Source organism: Neofelis nebulosa, chromosome 9 (genome assembly GCF_028018385.1).
Source record: "Neofelis nebulosa isolate mNeoNeb1 chromosome 9, mNeoNeb1.pri, whole genome shotgun sequence".
Classification (NCBI taxonomy): Eukaryota; Metazoa; Chordata; class Mammalia; order Carnivora; family Felidae; genus Neofelis; species Neofelis nebulosa.
The window spans coordinates 57843937-57866964 of NC_080790.1; the positions used below are offsets into that span (position 1 = coordinate 57843937).

The following is a 23028-nucleotide window of genomic DNA, read 5'->3' on the forward strand; positions in this document are numbered from 1 at the left end:
AATGTGGGGCTCAAACTCACGAACTGTGAGATCATGACCTGAGCCAAAACCAAGAGTCGGATGCTCAACCGACTGAGCCACCCAGGTGCCCCTACCCCTATATAAGGCTTTGATTTTGTTTTTTGCCTGCCTTGTACGTTTTTACCACCATGACCTAAGTATTGTTTCTGGATCTGGGAGGCCCTTCTCAGTAGCGATTCCTAATTAAGCCCTAGTGCCTTAAGGCATTCATCCTGTGTAATGAGATCACCACTCTCCTGTGCACCTAGAATGGTATTAAACTGTGTACCATCCTTTGCAGAACTGAGAAGATTTAATTCACATCATTTTGTGTGGGTCTGAACACTCTCCTAGAAGCCAGCTGAAGAAGGCTGATATTTGGATTACGTTTGGCATTTGATCGTACCTTAGGCAGGCAGCCCTCCTTCATGTAGGAAAAACGTCATGTCTTTTACACCGTCGTCAGCTTCCAGCCATGTTTGCCTAGACTGGAAGAACTTGGTCTTTCCTCGTGCCCTACGCTTGAACCCTTGACATCCTGTTTACTACAAGCTGCATTTTATTACTTTCTGGCTGTTCAGAGCAGTTGTCCCTAATGACATCCCTGACGCCTCCCACCCACCCCAGGGCTAAAGTATGGCTAGAGCAAGCGTTTGAAACCAGAATACTAAGAAGCAATTTGTTTTGTCCTGGATGGGCTTTTGAGCATTTACAAGTTGTGCTTATTTTCATTCCTTTTTCTTTTTTTTTTTTTTAAAGTTTGTTTATTTTGAGAGAGTGCGTGCCACATGTGCGGTAGGGGCAGAAAGAGAGGGAGCAAGAGAATCCCGAGTAGGTCCCGCTCCACCAGTGCAGAACTGGGATCATGACCTGCAACCAGGGGTCAGACAGTGAACCAACTGAGCCACCCAGGTGCCGCATATACTTACTGTCATTCTTGATTAAGTAGGAAAAAATGAATTCATTATATTTTGTAATCATCAAGGTTTCGTTTACAGAAGCAGAAGAGTATAGCCTGCCACAACATTTCCCTTTTTTTTTTTTGAAGTCTTTTCCACCTAATCTGTGCCAGCAGCCATTAAAACTGAAGGCAAATCTACCAATTTTGTGGGGTTTTTTTTTCAAATCTACCTATTTTGTAATAAATGGGGCTCGTTTACTGATTTTTTCTAAGAAAGCAATGACGTGTGACCACTGAGTATGCAGAGTTTAGAGGCTAGGGAGAGGCCTGCATTCCAGACTCGGTTCTGCCAGTACTTCACTATGATCACTGATCCTTTGGACCCACAGTCTTCTCAAGGTTGAATGTATTTCCTTTGAGCCTCTATTTGCTGGCCTCGGGGAAGGGAAGAAAAGGCACTGTGGTGTGGCACCGTGCCCTGCACTCTCATATATGTGACTGAGCTTGTTCCTCACAACCACCCTGTGAGGGACATGCTGACACTTCCTCTTCTGCGGATAAAATCACCAAGACTCCGAGCGCCAAAGCAACCTATACTCTGTTCTATACTCTGCCCACCCAGAATGCAAACTTCTGATCTGCTTGCTGCCTTTCAGAGAAGTTTGACAAAAGGCAGCATGTATTCAGTAAGTTTCAGTAAATTTTACTTCTTTAAATCTATCAGATTCCCTTCATTGCAAAGTAGCTTCCTAAATGATGGTCTTTTCAACTAGTGCCTTGGCTTAAAACTACTTCAGTGGAGGGCGCCTGGGTTGCTCAGTCGGTTGAGCATCCAGCTCTTAATTTCGGCTCAGGTCATGATCTCCTGGTTCATGGGACCAAGCTCTGCATGGTCAGCAAGGCCCTGCTTGGGATTCTCTCGCCCTCTCTTCCCCTCCCCCACTTGCTCGCTCTGCCTCTCTCTCAAGTAAACATTAAAAAAAAACAAAACAAAAAAATACTTCAGTGAAGGTCTGAAGTTCCCCTTGCCCCTGCTCGAAAGCCTCAGTCGCATTTTAGATGATCAGTTGATTAAAAATGTTTTCTTGGGCACCTGGGTGATTGGTTAAGCTTCTGACTTCAGCTCAGGTCATGATCTCACGGTTCATGAGTTCGAGCCCCGCATCTGGTGAACAGGAGCCCCGCTTCTCTTTCTCTCCCACTCCGCCTCTTTCCCTCTCAGCCCCTTGTGGCACCACTCTCTCTGCTTCTCACTGACTTGCGCTCTCTCTCTCTAAAAAAAAAAAAAAAAGAAATGTTTCCTGTTGTCTCTACCTTTGGAATCTGGGGATTGGGCAGACTGGGGTGGGGAGAAGCTAAATAAAAGAGAAAATAGGTTGAAAATGTAAGCTCCTTCTACAAAGTTTAACTAGTGAAACTGACCTATGGTAGCTTGTTAAGAGAAGCAAAAATGTTTTGGGGGAGGGGCAGCCATAGGCTTTGTGGTTGACACCAGGAAGCAGTGTCCCATAACTGCTGCTGGCTGAGACCCAGCACTGCACTGGGTGGTGTGGAAGGTCTCAGAAAATGGGAGGGAGCTGCTTTATCTTCTAAATGACAATAATTACCAAGCTCACATTACATAGTGAGGGGAGGATCTTTTTATTCAACATGTAATACCTACAGTGGCTTTAAATTAAAGCAGTTAATATGTCCGAGGCTCAAACAAAAGCTTTGAAATGCTCTCAATTTCAAGAAGCCCAAAGGCATTCTTGCTAGCCCTCCCACTTGAGTCTTTCTTCATTTACATGCACCTTATCTCATCTTTTTAAGTTGTGGGTAGTAGGATACTGTTCTTTGCATTTTACTAATTCATACAGAGGACATATTCAGGGTTACCTGAAAGCCCGCCTTCCTGCTGGCAACCCTTCAGCCCCTTCCAGTAAATCAAGCTGTGGGTGTATCAGAGTCCTTTCCTTTCATATGAAAATTTCACCTAAGTTTAAAAACATTTTTTTTAATGTTTATTTTTTTTGAGAGAGAGAGAGTGAGAGAGCGGGGGAGGTGCAGAGAGAGAAAGGGAGACACAGAATCTGAAACAGGCTCCAGGCTCTAAGCCGTCAGCACAGAGTCTCATGTGGGGCTCCAACTCAGGAATGGCAAGATCATGACCTGAACCAAAGTTGGATGCTTAACAGAGAGCCACCCAGGCGCCCCTCACCTAACTTTAAAATTTAGAAACATAAGACTTTTTTTTCGGTGAGTAGGAGTTTTGTTTTTGTTGTTTGCTTTACAGTGAAAGAATGCCCACTTTATCCTCGGGCCCCAGAAAGCATGATGTCTTAGAGTCTAAGGCCAAAGTCGTCTCTTTCCCCCATTCTTGCAGCTGCCTCTTAGACCCAGACCGCCTGCTAGCTGGGCCATGAAAGAGCATGTGCCTGGCTGGTTGCTTGCCTTTTTGAAAGAGGACACCTGGAACCTATGTAGGCCCTTAGGACAGGTGAGCTAGTGCTACCTGTTCCCAAAAACCTGTTGATAAAATGGGTGACAATTTCCTGTTTACCAAAGGAAAAAGGTCTAACAGGTGCCAAGGGGAAAGGAGTGCTGTACTAAAGAGAGACAACAGCTCATCAAGCCACCCGAGCCAGGTGCCTTCTGAGGCACTTAACTATCCAGTGTACTGCCTTCTGAGAAGCAGAGGTGCCCAGAGTTTTGTGTCCTTAGTCTCCTTGCTGAGCCCAAGGTTGAGAGGAATGGTACATACTTATATTTAGTGTGTGTATATACCTTTAAAAAAAACAAAATGAGGGGCACCTGGGTGGTTCAGTTGGTTAAGCTTCCAACTCGACTTTGGCTCAGATTTCATGATTTCAAGGTTCATGAAATCGAACCCCATGTCCGTCTGCACTGTGAGAGTGGAGCCTGCTTGGGATTCTCTATCTGCTCCTCCCCCACTCATCATATCTCTCTCTCTCTCTCTCTCTCTCTCTCCCCCTCCCTCCCCCCCACAAATAAGGAATAAAATAAAACATTAAAAATGAGAAGCCTTGCAATGGAAAGATTGCTATTGGCATTGGTTGCATCAGCTATTGAGATCTATTTTGGTGGAAGATTGCAGTAAAAATAATACAAATTGTGGTCATAACTACTAGGTAGGCTCCTTTAAAAATGCAAAATAGCAGCAGCATCTACAGACAAGACAGAAGTGCTATTTAATGAATCTGAGGGAATCCTGTGGCCCTCGAATGAGCTAAGTAGCAGTCTCCATCAAACCCCTTGGATGTTCTTAAGAGGAGGGAAGGAGGTTTATTCATGACACTGTTAGAGCTCAGACAGACCTTGGAGATCATTGATTGCCCCCCCCCCCCTTATTTTACACATGAGGAAACTGAGGCCCTGAGAAGTTAAACAACTTGCCCAACGCCTATGGCCTAACCTGGCCTGGAATCAGTTCTTGGTGCAGTTTGTGCCTAACGTTGCTGTAGGATTTCCAGATGACATGGTTTGGCTTCTTAAGCATTTCTTAACCTTTGTTTTCTATGCCTTGTTTAAAACGTGTCAGCCTGCTAACCTCCTGATGGGGTTTCTCAGAGTAGGGTTGGCTCCTTGCGCTGTGTGTTTGCTTCTATCACCTCATGTGTTCCTGGGGACACAGGGACGATGAAGTGACTACTTGTTTGCCTTACTGAAGGTGGGCCTCATCCCCATTGTCTCCATCCCCAAGACGGAGAAGGAAATTGCCAGTTGCCAACCTTCTCATAGTCATAGATACACTGAGTAGGACATTCCAAGTGCCCCTTAGTAGTTCTAAGTGTCCAGGAAAGAACAGTCCTGCCCTAGGCACATCTTTCCTCTCCTGCGGGCATTGTTTGCCCACTGCTGCTGCCTTCATGCTCTGCCCTTACCCCCTTTGGTAAACAAAGATTTAGCAGGAAAATCCAAGGGGAGTTGAAGGGATACACACAGCCTTGAAAACACTTGTTTCACTTTGAAATGCGTAGTCTGACCCACGCTGGATGCCCCAAAAAGCCCTTGGTCAACAGCCAGGATTCCATCCCAGGACGGGTAATTTAAGCAGACTGCCTCCTCAGCTGCTCTGGCTTCTTGGTTCTTTCTCTCCTTCCTTTCTTGAGCTTCCCTTGGTCAAAGAAGTTCTCCTTCCAAATGAAGAAGGCTCATTCCCAGACCCAGGGCATGCGAACAGATGCATGTGCTTCTTTAAGAACTTCCAGGTAGACCCAAGGAGAGGGAAGAACAGCCAAGTTTCCAAGAGTAAGAAATCCTTTTATAAGATATGCCCATGCAGTAGGAGAGAGCCAGCTACAGGTTTAACATGTGACATGCATCTTCTAGTCTCCCTTCCCCATCCAGTCCAATTTCCACCCAAACCGGGCAGCATTGACCTTGGGGAAACAGGTAGCCTCCTCCCAGCATCTTTTGCACTTCGGATTTTGATTTATTTTCAGATATCATAACATTAAAGCCAGCTATGCAAAAGGAAAGTCTGTGCCAACTTTTGAAGCTCTGGTGTTTTTCTCTCATTTGTTGTTAAAATTCTGGGGAATTATGGGAAATAACTGAATAAGTAGGTCTTCAGAGTCTGGCCATTGGAAGCTTGCTCTTTTTGAAGAATTTTATTAGATGTTCACTGGTAAACTTGAACCTCTTTTTCTCTTCCTCTGAGCCTAGTTCTGACTTGTCCACCCATCTAGAAGGGAAGCCACCTGGCCTTGCCCCTGCCCGTGTCCCCCTGTTATGTCTGAACCCACATCCCACAGAGCACCCAGCCCAAACCCAAGAAACTTCCAGGCAAGGAATGGGTGCCTTTACTATCAAAGGTGGATTCCATCAGGCCACTCGTGTCTGTATTTTCCTGATTTTAAGGTTGGCAGTACCCGCTCATCTCAGTACCCTCTGACTCTTGCTCCCATCCTCCCCACCTCCCTTTTCTCACCTCCCTGTTCCTTCGAGTTTCTTCCTTATCAAAGTCATCTCAGCTTTCTGCCTTGTTAGAGGGCTTTAGAACCAGGCCCCACAAACCTTGTTCCTTTGAACAAATTCAGCATGACTTTTAATTAGAGAACAATTCACATCCAGTCTTCCTGAGCTGAGACCTTATTATTCAGCATTAGAATACTCAATTGCATTTCTATTGTTCAGTACCTCATATTAGGTTGCAAACTTCTTAATGGAACATCTTTTTAATAATGGGCATTGACACTGATTCAGCGTCCAACCCAGACCCAGAGGCAGGATTTTCTGGAGGCTACATTTGCAGGTGGCAGTGGTTATGCTCGCCGTATCATGTTGCATAGGACCCCTCCTCCCCAAGTCCGCAGCAGCGCCTGCCCTCTCCGTCCACAGTGGGTGGTACAGAAGGCTCTCCGTCCCTGGATGTGGGGAAGCCTACTGTTGAAGCCTCCACATTTTTTCTTCTTGAGCTCAAACCCACAACAGAGACAACCCCTGGAGAGCAAGGTGAGTTTAAAGCACATCAGAGTCTTTATGTTAAATTTTTTTTTTTAACGTTTATTTATTTTTGAGACAGAGAGGCAGAGCCTGAATGGGGGAGGGTCAGAGAAAGAGGGAGACACAGAATCTGAAACAGGGTCCAGGCTCTGAGCTGTCGAGCTGTCAGCACAGAGCCCGATGCTGATGTGGAGCTCGAACTCACGGACTGCGAGATCATGACCTGAGCTGAAGTCGGACGCTTAACTGACTGAGCCACCCAGGCGCCCCAAGAGTCTTTATGAGTTGAAGGTGAAGCTGTCAGATTGGTAGGTTGGTAGGTATCATTAGCTTGTGCATACAAATAACAGATGTTCAGGAGTCTTGCTTGAGAGAGTGTGTGTGCATAGCTTAGGTGGGTGGCTTTTCTCCAGTGTGTGTGGAAGCCACAAGAAGAGTTATGGGAGAGTCTGTTCAGAAGTGCAAGTGGACTGGGAGCCTGGCTGCCTCAGTTGGTAGAACGGGCAACATTTGATCTCAGGGTCGTGAGCTGAAGCCCCACATTGGGTATAGAGATTACTTAATAGGGCACCTGGGTGGTTCAGTCAGTTAAGCATCTGACTTCAGCTCAGGTCATGATCTCACAGTTCGTGAGTTCTAGCCCCGCATCGGGTGAGCTGAAGCCTGCCCGTGCTCCACCCTCTCTCCCTCTCTTTCTACCCCTTGTGCTCGTTCTCTCTGTCTCTCTCTCCATAAATAAATAAATAAATAAATAAATAAATAAATTTTTTTAAGTTCATATTTCCTTTTTAAAAAAAGATTAATAAAAGAAGAAGTGCATGTGGAAAAAAGATTTTTCCCCCTTGTTTCTTGGAGATGCCCTGCTAGTTCACTGCTTTTGTTTGTAGGTCACACTGCATGGCAAGATTTGTCTGATAGTACAGATGTGGAATAAGCCTTGGCTTTAATGGAGGCTCTCTTGCATGCTGTCCTGCTCAGAGTCCAGACACACCCAGAGCAGTCCAGGCATGGGTGTCAGCTCCGCCTGCAGTAGGCAGTGAACTGTGGACACACTTCAAAGCTTTCTAACCTTCTTGCTCCCTCGTACGAATTCGCCATTAGATTAGGAGATACTTAACGGCTTTGCTCATTCTCACGTTCTCTGATAATGTCCAGGAAGCTTTGCACTTGATTGTGCAGTGGGAAGAGGCTGTTCAGGGTTAGGGAGGTAGGCTGGGTGCATCAGAAGGTGGCATATCTGGTTAGCTAATGAACGCTAGGAAAACATGGGCACGCCTCATTTCTCAGAATGACTCTCTACACATTGTTAACCTGGACATAGTTCACAGCAAACAGGGTGGAGGAGGGTGAACAGATGATTAACACAGAGGTGACCACGATGCCGAGTGCATATTACAGTGTTCGATACGAGGGTAGCTTCTAACGTAAGAGATGACTGTCGTTTGGGGCGCTGGTTAAGAATTTAACTCTTGAGATTTGAATCACCCTGAAGGGCCCTTACCTACTCATTCAGGAAGTGTTTATCGAGATCTTCAGAAACTTTGTATTATGAGACCCCATCCATCCCCTTATCTCCTGGGTTTGTGTAAAGCAGGGTGCACCTTCTTACTTGGAGAAATTGTACTTGTGTTAATCACAGTAAAACACCTCTCAGAGTAGGCATTGGAAAAGACTTGGGTGAACTTGAGAAGCCGAGGTGTTGTATACTGAAATCCCACTGGGCTTGCTGATCAGGGGCCGCATTTCAGTCCTGCTCTGCAGTGGCTGCCCCGCCATGGTCTCTCAGAGTCTGTTTTCCGGCCTGTGACGTGGAGACAGTATTCCACCTGTACCCGTGCCCCCGTGTCGCCAGGGTCTGGCACACTGTATGCACTTGCACGGTCTGAGACGACTAAGGGCTCTTTGCTTTATTGTTCTGTCTGGTCCACAACCCCCTCCCCTGTGTGTTCGGTCGGTACCTCTGAAGACGTGAAGAAAGAGCGGGTCAGGAGATCGAAGACAAGACAGACTCCAGAAGAGAGTCAAAACTCCTTGAGCGTCAGTTTGGTTTCTTTCAGTTGCTGGGATTTGAGGAGTAAATAGCATTTCTTCCCCAAGTTCTGAACTACTGAGGGGAAAAAAAAGACAGGAGACCCTTAATGAGTGAGGATGCCAGTCCTGGCTGACATCTGCGGGAAGCAGACGTCTCGGGCTGGGTGGGACCTCTCGATCAAACAGACCTGCCCCACCAGGCACGGGCGCTGGACCTCCAAAGCCTCCCACAGTGGGTTGGCCCTTGGCCTCCAAGCAGGCCGCACAGTCCCCAGAGTGGTTGCCAGTACGTGCTGTTTGCCAGGCAGGTGGCTCCCAAGAGGCAGAGCAGAGAAGGAGCAGACGCTGCGTGCCCGGTTCCTCTTGCACTGCAGTGGAGAGGAGTGAGGGCCGGACACAGGCAGGAGTGGGATGCGGGCGGAACTGCCACGGAGGAGCCAAAAGTGAGGGGAAAGCACACCCAAGCGATGAATCCCATGCATCTGGGCTTCAGTTACCAAAGGGAATCGGCCCACACCATTGGGACACCCTAGGGTAGATCGCAGGCTGCAGCCTCGACTGGATCCAAGCTCAGATGGCTCTGGGAGGGGGTGGAGGGGCTGCCTTCTCTTAGTTTTGCTTCACTTCTTCCCTGGAAGGTGCTTTCCCTGTGCCCTGGCCAGGATTCCAGGCTTTTAGGACCCTTAGATCTTAACTTCAGAGAAAAAGACAGCATCTTTTCTGACCTCTCCATGAAAAATCTCCGTATTAACCTCAGAGAGGACCGTGTAGCCATACCTGAATTAGTCACTCTGGATGGAGGGATCAGAAACGGGCATCAGCTCTGTCTCACTTGGACCAAACAGAATTGGAGAAAAAAAATCAGGAGGGTTGGGTTGCCAAAGGGATGCCACACATGTCCACTAAGTTTTCAAAATTAACGTAGTTGTGCTGCATAATGGGAATATGGGTGTCTTTGTCCTAAATACTTGTCCCATTTTTCTGGGCATTCGTTACTCAATAAGTTGGGGGAGAGGGTGTAAAAAAAGAAATAAGCAAATGAGACAAGGGGAATATAAGATTGAGAAATGAGAGCCAGGAAGGAGTTCGTCGATACTTGCCAAAAATAGGACACCTAGATATAAGGAAAACCTTTTCATTGGTTTGGGGAAGAAAAGGATCTGTGACTCTAAGGATGCAGAGGGCGGGTGGGTGGTTCTGAGGATTCTTGGTTTTGAAGGTGGTGGCCACCGTCCATCAGATCCATCACCTTCCAAAGACCCTGTCACAGAGGATCCAATCTGAACTCGTCTCTACCAGGAGAGGAGTTCTGCACTCAGGTCCAAAAGAGAGGGGCCTGCATTCTCTGTGCAGCTGTCTTTGTCACTTCCAGCTTACAGTGACCCTCAAGGCTTGCCTTCAACGCAAAGATTACAACATCTCTTCCTGGAAAGCCAGTGCCTATGATACCCTTGAGGTAGCCTTATTTCTGACACTTTGCCAGGATCAGCTCCGCACAGAAACATTTGGGTTTGATCTTGGCTTACATGCATCTCCTCTGCTCACCACAGTCCCTTGCAGCCAGGGCTACCAGTGGTGTAACCGTTCTTGATCAAACTGGGATGTACCCACGGGAGGCCTGATGTAGTGAGCCCTTTCCCCAAAGCCTGGTGGCTGCTCCCACATTTGAGAAAACAAACCCAACTTTTCCAGGGTCTTGGTGGCTGGGTTTCTCTGCCCCTTGAGCCAGCCACATCATGTTTAGACAATCTGGCCCTTCAGGGGTCCTGGTGCTTCCCACAGCCAAGATAAACTCCAGATTTCGGGAAGTCCGGCAAGACACCAGAGTGGGGGGTAGACGGCGTGTTAGGTTTTGGTATGTGGGTTTGGTTTTTGTTTTCATTTTAATTAACTCTTGGTTACCTCCCTCTAAACAGACAGCTACAGACAGTTCTTCTAATTCCTCCCAGAAGAGGGAACAACCTACTCGGACAATCTCCTCTCCCACATCCTGTGAGCACCGGAGGATTTACACCCTGGGCCACCTCCATGACCCATACCCCACGGACCACTATCACCTCGAACAGGTGCGCGGCAGTCTGGTTCCTTTGAGGGCATGGGGTGGATGGTTCCTGATCTGGAACAGCCTCTTCCTCCTTCCATGTAGCCCGCTGCTCAAGCCCAGGCCTTCCCTGTTCCCCGTATTGACGGTGGTCACAGCAGCTCGTCCTTAGTTTTCTGTGTGCCAGACCCCTTGCTAAACCTTCCGTGTGCTTAATCTCATTGAGTCCTCACAAATTATCCCACAGGGCAGGTCCTGGGCATCCCCGGTTGATGGAAGAGAAGGCTGAGGTTTAGAGAGAGAAAGTCCTTGATGGAACAAGTCTCAAATGCAGGCGTGGGTTCTCCACGGGGCTATGCTATCTCCTGAGTTCCTCTGTCCAGAGGGCTTCCTGGCTTTGTGTGAAAGCCCAGAGCCAGGATCGGGACTAAAGAATGCTGTCCGCTTGGCTCAGGCACCCTGGCATCGCGGGTTACAGGCCCAGGCTTGCTTGGGGGGATGTAGCTGGAGTCTGGCATTCAGTAATTCAACAAATATTTACCAAGCGGCTGTTTGGCAGAGCAGGCTCCCAAACTGTGGGGCATGGACTGGTGCCTGTGGGGGTGATGTGGCCACCGGTGTGCTTTGGAAAGAAAAAGGGAGCACAGGGTTGTTTTGGTTTAGTTTTTTTTTTTTTTTTTTAACATAAAGCTAGATTTATAAGACTCTAAAAAATTTTGTGTGCTTCCTAATATTTTGGCATTAAAAAAAATTTTAACGTTTATGTATTTTTGAGAGACAGAACACAAGCAGGAGAGGGGCAGAGGTGCCTGTGTGGCTCAGTCAGTTAAGCATCCGACTTGGGCTCAAGTCATGGTCTCACGGTTTGTGGGTTCAAGCCCTGCATCGGGCTCTCAGCACAGAGCCCGCTTCAGATCCTCTGTCTCCCTCTCTGCCCCTCTCCCGCTCTCTCAAAAATAAACATTTATATAATGTATACATATAAAAGACAAAATCACATTATGTAGCTAGAGAGGGGAATTGACCCTTTGAATCACCTTACTTCACAAAATAATTAGCAAAATCTATTTCTGCTCCCAAGATTTGTTTTTATTAATCTAAGATTGTGGTTTTCTGCGAAACTGTCAGGAATCTAACAGGAATTAGGCAACATGTGTGAGGCATGGCCCCTGCCCTCTAGGAGCTCACAGTCTGGTGGGAGTGATGGATAAATGTAATTGCCATGAGATAAATTCTATGGCAATATTCTAATCACGGTAATGGCAACAGGTGTCAGCCGCATCCTGTTGACAGTTGTGTGGACGCTGCACAGATTCTCATCGTTCTCGAGGTAGCCCTGTGCTGAGAGAGAATCTGAGTCTGCGGCTTTACTCTGGTGGGCTCCCTCAGAGCCGTTCGGAGGACCTCAGGAGTAGAAGATCTCACACTGCCACAACGAGGGTGCTCCGGGGGAGGCAGCCTTAGCGACCCACAGAGATGCCGGTGTCACCCTGGGGGGAGAATGCAGATATGAGGGCTTTGAAAACAAGGGAGCGTGGCTCTCGGGTCCAGCTCGCCTGAGCTCACATTCCAGCTTGCGCTGGACCATCTGTGAGATCCTGGTGGGATTCAAACCCAGGCAGTCCGCCTCCAGATCGGCACTCCTACCCTTTCTATATTTTCCAACCAGATGACAAGGTACTTGTATCATAGTTGCTACTATCCCTTTTTGCTATTTTGAACATGACCCACAGTGCAAAATGTATCTTGTATTGTGACCTGGAATGCATATATTCCCTACACACAGATAACCCACATATGCTACCCTTGTAACATGCAGTGCACTCCAGTATTTTCGTTTCATTGGGAAAAAAGCAGGTCTTAGAAAAGAACACACTGTACAGTAACAGGTGAAACTAATCTGTTAGAAATCAGGATAGTGGTCCTCCCACACCTGAGGCGTAGAAGGGAACTCAAGGGAGAGGGGCAGTGTCCTAGGGAGGTCTCTCAAGTTCTGCTTCTTGAGCTAGGTGTGTTTAGCTGTCGAAAATTCAGAGTGCATTTTTTCCAATACGCACACTTTCCCCCCTCTATGGTAGTACTTACACAAAAGGGAAAAAAGATGTCCTGACCCAGGAATGGATCAAGGATCACAATTTGAAATACACCTTCAACCCAGGGGATGTTCAGTAGTTATAGGAGCAGTGAGTTTCTTCCAGAAATGCCTTCGTCAAGGCAAAAGGTACCTAGTGGAGCGTTTTTTCTCTTTTCGGCGCGGCTATACAACCATGTCTCCTTTTCCCCCCGGGCAGCCGATGCCAAGGCCTTACCGCCAGGTGAGCTTCCCGGACGACGACGAGGAGATTGTGCGCATCAATCCCAGGGAGAAGATCTGGCTGACCGGCTACGAGGACTACCGGCACGCGCCAGTGCGGGGCAAATCCCCCGACGCCTCGGAGGACGCCGACTCCTACGTGCGGTTCGCCAAGGGCGAGGTCCCCAAGCACGACTACAATTACCCCTACGTGGACTCCTCGGACTTCGGCCTCGGCGAGGACCCCAAAGGGCGCGGGGGCGGCGTGATCAAGACCCAGCCGTCCCGGGGCAAGTCCCGGAGGCGGAAGGAGGACGGCGAGCGCTCCCGGTGCGAGTACTGCAGGGACATGTTCAACCACGAGGAAAACCGGAGGGGCCACTGTCAGGACGCGCCCGACTCTGTGAGAACTTGCATCCGCCGGGTGAGCTGTATGTGGTGTGCGGACAGCATGCTCTATCACTGTATGTCGGACCCCGAGGGAGACTATACAGACCCGTGCTCGTGCGATACTAGCGACGAGAAGTTTTGCCTCCGGTGGATGGCTCTTATTGCCTTGTCTTTTCTGGCCCCCTGTATGTGCTGTTACCTGCCCCTGCGGGCCTGCTACCACTGCGGGGTGATGTGCAGGTGCTGCGGGGGGAAGCACAAAGCGGCCGTGTGACTCGGTTTCCCTCCCTCCCTTCCTCCTCCCACAGCCACAGGGGAACTTGTCTCTGACATACTCTCACCTTCTTTCTTGCTCCCTGGTACCTTGAGGCGCTATTCCAGCCTGGGGAGCCCGCCTGGTGAACTCTGCACTTTCCCCTCTCCCCACGCAGCCCCCACCAGCCACCCACTCTGCATCAACCACACACCCATACACGTAGGCACACGGTGTTCTAAGGAAAGGAACCTCCGCACAGACACTTGTGTACTATTACCAATCTGTAATCAAGCTAACTGTCTTATACATGTGTTGATTTCATGTCTTTCCTACCCACCTCTTCCAGCGCAAAGGCACCTGCAGTCGGAACTGCTGATTTGGGGTGGGTTTTGTAGTTGGTTTTCTAGGAGATCTTTCTCACGGGTCGGCTTGCTGGTTGCCAAGGAGCAGCGGATTCCTGCAGATAGGTAACGTCAGAATGATGAAACCCTACCAGAAGTATTGTAACCTGCAGTCAGATTATGTATAGGAGGTGAGCTAGTTAACAAACGTCTACCACAAAACAAGATCGCTTTAACTTTTGTAAACCCAAATTTGCCACGTAAGCTGCAGTTTCTATTTGGAGCCCATAAACATTTCCTGTGCCCTCCCCCTAAAAACCTGACAATTATTTACTGATGCAAAACATTCACCCACAAAAATGAGAATTGAGCCTTAACTTCAGATTAACTTGTGTGAATCAGGAAATTCCATAAACTGCATTGCATCCTCTTAGACCAGGGGTAGAAAAAGGGGATTTCAGGTTTGTCTGAGCTTCCCCAGTTACCCCTAAAGTAGAACTTTTTAAAACTGTGTACCACCACTTCTAAAAATTTAGCAATATTAGAAGAAAACACTAATGAAGTTCTGCTCATTGTTTTGCACACAAGATAGACTATTCACACACAAACCAGTGTTCTCCAAAGAGTTCCAGTTGTGAAACACTGAAGTTGTGGTAAAGAAAATTAGAAGGAGCTTCCTCCCACACGCCCACTGGCTATTTTCTCTTATTGGGGGGAAATTTTAAATGTCATAAATTTGAAGAGTGGTGGGTTGCATTTTGTTTGTGGGTTTCTGTTCTTGTTTTCATCCTGGACTGAATTTCACATCACCAAATGCTTTGTTTATACTTGGGGGAAAAAAAACAAGGCCATATGTAAAAACCCTTCCAATGCCTAAGTGTCTTTCTCCTGCATCTCAAAAACCCAGACTTGCCAATTTGGGTGCACAGATGGTTAGGTCAGCAGTCTGGGTCTACCTGTCACCTTGCCATGTAGGAGGCTTCTAATTAGCTGGAAAAGAGTATTTTTCTAGTCTATTGCAAGGAGCAGCCAAATCTTGTCGCAGAAAGAAAAGTGAAGAGTGAGTGGTACCTAGCATAGTACAATCAGAACGTCATGGAGACCATAAGGGACAGGCTTGTCAAAGTTGGCCGTTCTTCCCGCCATGATCTTCCTGTGGTAGTTGCCAGCTCAGGGCAGAGCCTGCTGTGTCTCCGCTTCCCCCCATCCCTTCTCTGTTGCACACAGGGCATCAGTCTTCAAGGAAAGAGACTTTTTTTCCAGTCTGCCAATCATATTGGGAAAGTACGAGCCATGCTTACCTTCATGGAACATTTTCAGCTCATCTGAGCACCCGCCGCCTTTCTTTAGTCAGATCGTCGATGTAAATACCCAGTGTGCTTACGAGTTAGTTGGTAGACATTTTCATAGGTTGGAGTGAATGGTGTGGCCTTCCAGTTTGGAAAAGTTGCAGAGAGCTGTCAGTCTGGTGATGGAAGAAAAAAGAACTGCTTCCCAGTCTGGAAAACATCTAGAAAACCTTCAGCCAGCCTCCAGATGCTGTCGAGAGGCCATTGCCCCCCACTCTCCAATCCTGAGGTATTTCCTCAGGGCCTTTCTCAAGGTCTCCTCTCTACAAAGCACAACACTAATGTATGTTTTGTTAGACCTCAGTTCCGAGTGCCCCTATTTATTTCAGTAAGAATACACATGTCCCCGCCACTTTTTGTTTGTAGTCTCTATTTACTTGTTGTTTCTATCTTTTTTTACCCCTTGTCCTTTTCCACCCTTTTGAAGAGTTATGCTAGTGAATCTTACTTCGCATATACGTTTTGGTTTGTGAAGGCAGCGGTTAAGGGCACAAGGACAGCCATGGGGACATTTATGTAAATACGTTTCTCTCTAATTGCCACACTGCAGCTGAACAGTGTGTAGTATTTTCCCAGTCAGCTTTGCCATACTGACGTCAATCATTTGAGAGAAATTATTCAGATTTTATTTTTGTATCTGTGGTAACAAAACATTAACCAAAAGATTTGTTTGGAAGCTTCCTCTGACCACCCCCCACCCCCCAGCTATTTGCTCACATTAACAAATTAAAGTGCCTGAAGCATAATTCATTCTTCACCTGTATACTAAAAAAAAACCTGTTGTATTGATTTTTTTTATAATAAGCCTTTTTACCTCTGTGTAAAAAATATATATACAAGTGTATGATGTACATTTTAGTTCTTAACTTTTTTTTATGGTTTCTAATATGTATGACCAATGTAGCCATTGCTTTAAGATGTACCATGTAAATATAAACACATCCTATCAGACCGTTGACTTTGGGGTATTTGTCTGGCAGAAGGGTGGGAGGGGCGGTAGAGCCTTGGCACATGCGAGAGTTCTCGCACACAGGCTGGGAAGGGGTTTCCTCTGGAGAAGGACGCGTGGACGCTGCTGTTTTGGTGAGGCCCTTCCTGGCCGTGGCTATGTCATAGTCCCCGGGGGAGACTGCAGCTTCTCGGGCTTGGATGCTTCAAGGGAAAGGAATGCTGTGTGTCACAGCCCCGGGAACACCCCCTCTTCCCAGGCCTGGCCTCCCCCACGCGTGCTCCTCAGAGGGAACAGCTGCGCTGCTTGTGAGGTATTTTCCACCAGTTCCTGCGGAACCTCGGGTGGGTATGTGTGGAGTTTGGTAGACCGTTTCTCACTGCGAACAGTGGTTAAGACGGCAAGACCCCCGGTCTCCTCAGAGTGACGTTTGGCCCACTTTCCCTTCCATGTGGATTCTTTGGATGCTCAAAAGTGACAGTCCTCTGGAGAAAATAAAGTGTGGGGTCTTTTAAGGGTCACAGAGGAAGGCCTCAGCTCCTCTCTGGAGAACCGAGTAGGGGCCTTAAAAAGACATGTCGAGGGGCCCTTTTAGTTTTAACTCTTCCAAGCCATAGGCAGGGGTGAAAAACAACAGGAGATTCTGGAAATTGGAAAGGAAGAGGAGAGAATTCGTAAAGATTAGTAATTAAGAGATTAATATAGAACGTGAAAGCTGTTTAGAGTACGAGAGGCATAAAGATTATAGATTATTATAGTGGGGTGAAGAGCCAGCATGGAGGAAGTAAGAACATTCAATGTAAAACATGTTTTCAAGAAGTTTGATGGTAAAGGACTAATCGGGTTGCTCTGAAATAGAACTGAATTAAGAAAACAAGTTATTCTCTGCCAGGACAGTGTGTGTGTATTTACTTGTGACACCTTGAATAAATTGTTAACGATTTTTTTTTTTTTAAGTGAGAAAAAACTGGCAAGTCACCTCCAGAGCCGCATCAGGGACCGAAATCTTACCTGACCCTCATGCCCCCGCCCCCCCCATAAGGCATATGCCTCCTATCATTCATTTGCTTACAGTTGAGTAGCTGAACTGTAGAAGGGGTAAGTAACAATAACTATCACTTGACTACGGTCATGTGATGCAAGGACTGAACCAGTCCTGGCCTCGTGCTCATACCTCTGCTCACCTTCCTTTTTGGGCTTGAGAAAGGGGGCAAGGGCCAAGAGTCCTCCCGGCTCCCTTGGGCCCATCAGGCTGCCTCAGGATTAGCTGGTCATCTGGCACCCTGTGTGCTCAGCCAGGCGCTGGGCACGTTACACACGTCACCTCCTCTAAACCTCCACAGAAAAAAGGGATCATCTGCACTTAACAGGTGAGAAAGCAGACATGAACTCCATTAATTCCATCATGTTTGTTGGGCTGTCTTTCTGCCATTGTTCTCCATTAGCCCTTGGGCAAGTGACTTCACCTTTCTGACCTTTGGTCTCAGGTATGAGTGGAGGAATACCTGTCCCTGGCACGTCGGGAAGGTCAAATGATGTGCTGCAGTTACAGCGCAGTACAGAGTAGGTGCTTTCCCCGGCTCCTCCTGTATTCCGGAAACCTGCGGAAACAGAGCTGCAGAGAACCACCTCTTGAAGCGCAGGAAGCTGAAGTCACTGTGGCTATTTTCTGAGTATTTAGACCTACCACCTCTGTGTCGAGATTTCTTTTCCTTAACCTCTCTGCAGTTCTAAACGGGGTTCTGATCCCTTGCAGGCCCTTCCAGGTAGGTTAATGGCCCAGGGGATGGCTGCGTTCCTCAGGGACCGAAGCCTGCAACTTGCCAGAAAACCGGTGGCCTCTGAGCAGTTCTGCCGAGAGGGCTGGATCCGGCTCAGCGGATTTGACTGGGATCGGAGCATGTTGTCTTACAGAGCGCCGCTGTCCTAAACTTTCCCGCCCCCTTTGGTGGCCTTGACCCCTGCAAGTCTGTGCCCTCCTCTCCTGGGCCTCTGCTCCCCCACTGCTGGTTACCACCCCGACATCCCCAACAGTAGGCACCCCAGACAGAAGCAAGGCATCTTCCCAGGGGAAAAATTGTTGCAAGAATTCTGTTTTACAGGAACTCCCAGGGCGGTTTGTCATTCTACTGTGGCTTTTAGGCAGGCACTACAGAGCCGGCCCTGTGAATGAGGGGCCAGAACTTGTGTAAGCGTGCCAGCTGCTTGCAGGCATTCTTACTGCAGGCTTGTTGGGCTTTCCAGTTTGTGGGGGGAGATGGTTAGAAACACCACACTTGGCCTGCTTACGTAGGCCTGAACCAGATGTGTGGAATGAAGGGAGATGGCTATGGTGACATCTTGTACACCAGACCCTAGTTGTGACCTAGGGAATCCGGGCCCACCGGTCTTCTCAGCTAGAGCAGCCACCAGGCTAGTGGTCCCCTCAAGGCAAGCTGACCACACAGGGCAGGGTTGGGTGGAGGTGGGGCTGGGACCCAGCAAGTAGCAAGGAGGAAGCTCCGTATTTACCAATGAGGAATAAAACCAGTTCTGTGATAGCCATGCCTGGGAGGTACCTTTGTCCTCTCATCTGTCTCTTCTCTCATTTCTTTTTTCAAAATCAGAAGTTGGAAGCAGGTGCTCTGATTATAGAAGTAATATACATAGTCATTATAAAAATGTCATATAGTACAAAAATATAAAATAGAGTGTCCGTGTGTTGCCCCGGGTTGGCATAACAAAATATACACTGGGTGGCTTAAACAATGGAAATAAGAACTTTGTCCAGTTGTGTTTTGTTGATACGTATGTACTTGTGACCGTTTGTTCACAGTTTTCCGGCTGTTTTGCAGTTCCTTTCTTCCTTTTTCTTCTCTTGCTTTTCTCCTTTGCAATTTGATGATTTTCTATCGTTATATACTTGCATTCCTTTTTCTTTATCTTTTGTGTTTCTACTATAGGTTTTTGCTTTGTGGTTCCCATGAGTCTTACCTATGACAACTTACAATAACAGTCAATTTTCAGTTGATAACAACTTGAGTTTGAGTGCACCTTAGGTCTCTATGTTGTTACTCCCTCCATTGCACTGGTTTTGATATCACATTTTACATTTTATCTTGTGTGTCCTTTAATTCTTTTTTTTTTTTTTTTTCAACATTTTTTATTTATTTTTGGGACAGAGAGAGACAGAGCATGAACGGGGGAGGGGCAGAGAGAGAGGGAGACACAGAATCGGAAACAGGCTCCAGGCTCCGAGCCATCGGCCCAGAGCCTGACGCGGGGCTCGAACTCACGGACCGCGAGATCGTGACCTGGCTGAAGTCGGACGCTTAACCGACTGCGCCACCCAGGCGCCCCTCCTTTAACTAATTCTTATAGTTAGGCCACAAAACAAGGCTTAATAAATTTAAGAAGTTTGAAATCCTGTCACAGTCACATTTTCTAATCACAATGGTGTGAAACTAGAAATCAATTATAAGAGGGAAACTGGAAAATTCACAGATAATGTGGAGATTTTAAAACATGCTACCAAACAACCAGAGTCAAAGAAAAAAAAAATCCACAGAGAATGAATGTGTGTATTAGCAAATAAGAACTCAAAAGCCCTACTTTATACCTCAAGGAATTGGAAAAAGAACAAACTAAGCCCAAAGTTGGTAGAGGAAGGAAATAGCAAAGTTCAGGGTGGACATGAAGGAAAATGAGACAAAAAAGACAATAGAGAAGACTGATGAAACTAAAATCTGGTTCTTTGAGAAAATAAACAAGATTGGCAAATCTTTAGCTAGAACGACCAAGAAAAGAGAGGACTCCAATGAATAGAATCAAATGAAAGAGATCGTACAACTGATATCACAGAACTACAAAGGATCTTAAGAGACTACTATGAGCAATACTATGCCAATGAACTGGACAACCTAGAAGAAATGGATACATTCCTAGAAACATACAAGCTACCAAGACTGAATCAAGAACTAAAAACTTGAATGTATTGAATCAGTCATGACAAACTTCCCAGGACCAGAGAAGTCTACCAAAGTTTAAAGAAGAATAAACATCAATCTTTCTCAAACTCTTCCAAAGAACAGAAGAGGAGGGAACACTTCTAAACTCAGTTTATGAGGCCAGCATCGCCCTGATACCAAAATCTGAAAAGGACACCACAAGAAAATTACAGACCAATATCCCTGGTGAACACAGATACAGAAGTTCTCAACAAAATATTAGCAAACCAAATTCAACAAAACATTAGATCATAAACTATAATAGAGTGGGATTTATTCAGGGGATGCAAGGATGGTTCGACACCTACAAATCAATCAACGGGACATACCACATTAACAACATGAAGGACAGAAATATGGTCATCTCGATAGATGCAGAAAGCGTTTGACAAAATTCAACATCCACTTACGGTAAAAATTCTCAACAAGGTGGGTATAGAGAGAATGTACCTCAACAAAACCCAGGTCATAATGACAAGTCTACACCTAACATCATACTCAGTGGTGAAAGGCTAAAAGTATGGTATTGGCATAAAAATACACATAGATCAATGTAGCAGAATAAGGAACCTAGAAGTAAACCCACTTCTATATGGTCAGTTAATTTACAACAAAGGAGACAAGAATATAAATGGAGCTGGGAACATTGGACGACCACATGCAAAAGAATAAACCGGACCACTCTTACACCATACACAAAATTTAACTCAAAATGGATTAAAGACTGACCTGAAACCATAAAACTCCTGGAAGAAAACTAGGCAGCAAGTCCCCTGCCATGCATCTTGGTGATGTTTGTTTGGATTTGACACCAAAAGCCAAGGCAACACACGCAGAAATAAACAAATGGGACTGCATCACACTAAAAAGCTTCTGCACACTGAAGAAAACCATCACAAAATGAAAAGGCAACATAATGAATGGGAGAAAATATTTGCGAACCATATCTGATAAGGGGTTAATATCCAAAATATATAAAGAACTCATAATTCAATAGCAAATATATATATAAAGAAGTGGGCAGAGGATCTGAACAGACATTTTTTCCAAAGACTCACAAGTGGCCAACAGCACAAGAAAAGGTGTTCAGCATCACTCATCATCAGGGCAGTGCAAATCAAAACCACAATGAGATATCGCCTCATACTTGTTATAATGCCTGGTATCAAAAAGACAAGAAATAGAGTGTTGGGGTGCCTGGGTGGCTCAGTCAGTTAAGCGTCCGACTTCAGCTCAGGTCACGATCTCGCGGTCCCGTGAGTTCGAGCCCCGCGTCGGGCTCTGGGCTGATGGCTCAGAGCCTGGAGCCTGCTTCCGATTCTGTCTCCCTCTCTCTCTGCCCCTCCCCCGTTCATGCTCTGTCTCTCCCTGTCTCAAAAATAAATAAACGTTAAAAAAAAATTTTTTTTTTTTTTTAAAAAGAAATAATGAGTGTTGGCAAGGATGTGGAGAAAAGAGAGCCCTTGTGCACTGTTGGGAATGTAAGTTTGTGCAGCCACTGTGGCAAACTGTGGGGTTCCTCAAAAAAATTAAAAATGTTACTACCATATGACCCAGCAATTCAACTTCTGGGTATTTATCTGAAGAAAACAAAAATACTAATTTGAAAAGATACGTACACCCCATGTTTATTGCAGCATTACTTATAGTAGCCAAGATACTGGAAACCACATTAGTGTCCACTGAAGGCTGAATGAGTAAAGAAATGTAGTCTATATACACGTTGGGGTATTTTTCAGCCATTAAGAAAAAATCTTGCCGATTATGACAACATGTATGATAGACTTGAAGGCCACTATGCTTAATAAAATAGGTCAGAAAGAAACACACAGATCTTATAATCTCACTTATATGTGGAATCTTAAAAAACAAAAAAGAAACACCACAGACACAGATCAGAGAGGTAGTTGCCAGAAGTGGTGGGGGGTAGTGGTCTACAGGTACAAAATCCCATCATGTTGTAAGTAAGTTCTGGAGATGTAATGTATCACATGGTGATCATAGTTAATATTATCATATTGTGTATTTGAAAGCTGTTAAGAGAGTAGATATTAACAGTTCTTATCACACAAATTTGTAGCGACATGTGCTGATGGATGTTAACTAGATCATTATGATCTCTTGCCTTATATACACATACCAAATCAAGATGTTGTACACCTCAAACTAATACAGTAATTATAACTCAGTAAAAAATAAAGCAGCAGCAATGAGAATAGAACTGTCTTCTGTTTAGGTAGACATGAAAACAATCTGCAAAAAGCCTGTGACTCTCATTTAAAAATTTTAAACATGGTTATTTTTCATTAGTAATGTTATTTATGTTCACATGCAAAGGGCTTATTGTTTTAAAATAACTTTTTAATAAATGTCTTAAAAGTTTCTCCATTTTAATTTCTTCTATAGACATACCAAGAGCTACTAAAGCTTTTTGTCGTCCTCGGTAACTTTCAAGAGGATAGAGGGACCTTGAGAACCAGAAGTTTGTGGCCTCTTCCCCTCCGTGGTTAACAGGCTCTTTCTTAGTTTTGCCCTTACTCTCTTCAAACGCAGCTTTGATCTGGCTCTTCTCTTTTTTGGGTACTTTATGTTATCTGATTTTAGCCAGCAGTCTTTATATCTCCTTTCCTAGCTCAGACTATTTTGTCTTTCTAGTTCCTTCTTTAGCCAGTTCCAGTAAGGCCATATCTTCTTGCAGCAGCTATCTGAGGTTAGCATGTGTTTCTTATTGAACAGTAATGTCCAGAGAGACCTGCTGCCCCAAGTCTGGAGAGTGGTTTTCCTCTCCTTCAGGCTCCACCCTCTTTTCATTGGCCCCTTGGTGGTATTCGCACGGAGAGCCCTCTATCCAAGGGCTCAGCCTTGTCCATCACTCAAGGTAAATGTGACATCCTTAGCCTCCCACTTGGGTACTGGCAGCTTCCTCTGTGGATCTACGCCTGCTTAGCTCAGGTGTTCATGCCTGCTGAGGATTACCTGGGATATTTCAGCCAGGTAATCAGAAGAAACCAGCCAACGTTTCTTCTGCTCCACTCTTGGACTC

General features: G+C 46.2%; 1 protein-coding gene across 2 annotated transcripts in view; it reads left to right on the forward strand.

Annotated features, from left to right (window-relative positions):
• SPRED2 (sprouty related EVH1 domain containing 2) overlaps positions 1–16001 on the forward strand; it is a 114608-nt gene extending 98607 nt beyond the window's left edge. For both annotated transcript variants that reach the window (XM_058683900.1, XM_058683901.1), the window contains exons 5-6: positions 10297–10446; positions 12713–16001. In XM_058683900.1, the coding sequence (XP_058539883.1) occupies positions 10297–10446; positions 12713–13378 (816 nt within the window). In that variant the 3' untranslated portion in view covers positions 13379–16001. The remainder of the gene's footprint in view (positions 1–10296; positions 10447–12712) is intronic.
• The last annotated feature ends 7027 nt before the right edge of the window (positions 16002–23028 follow it).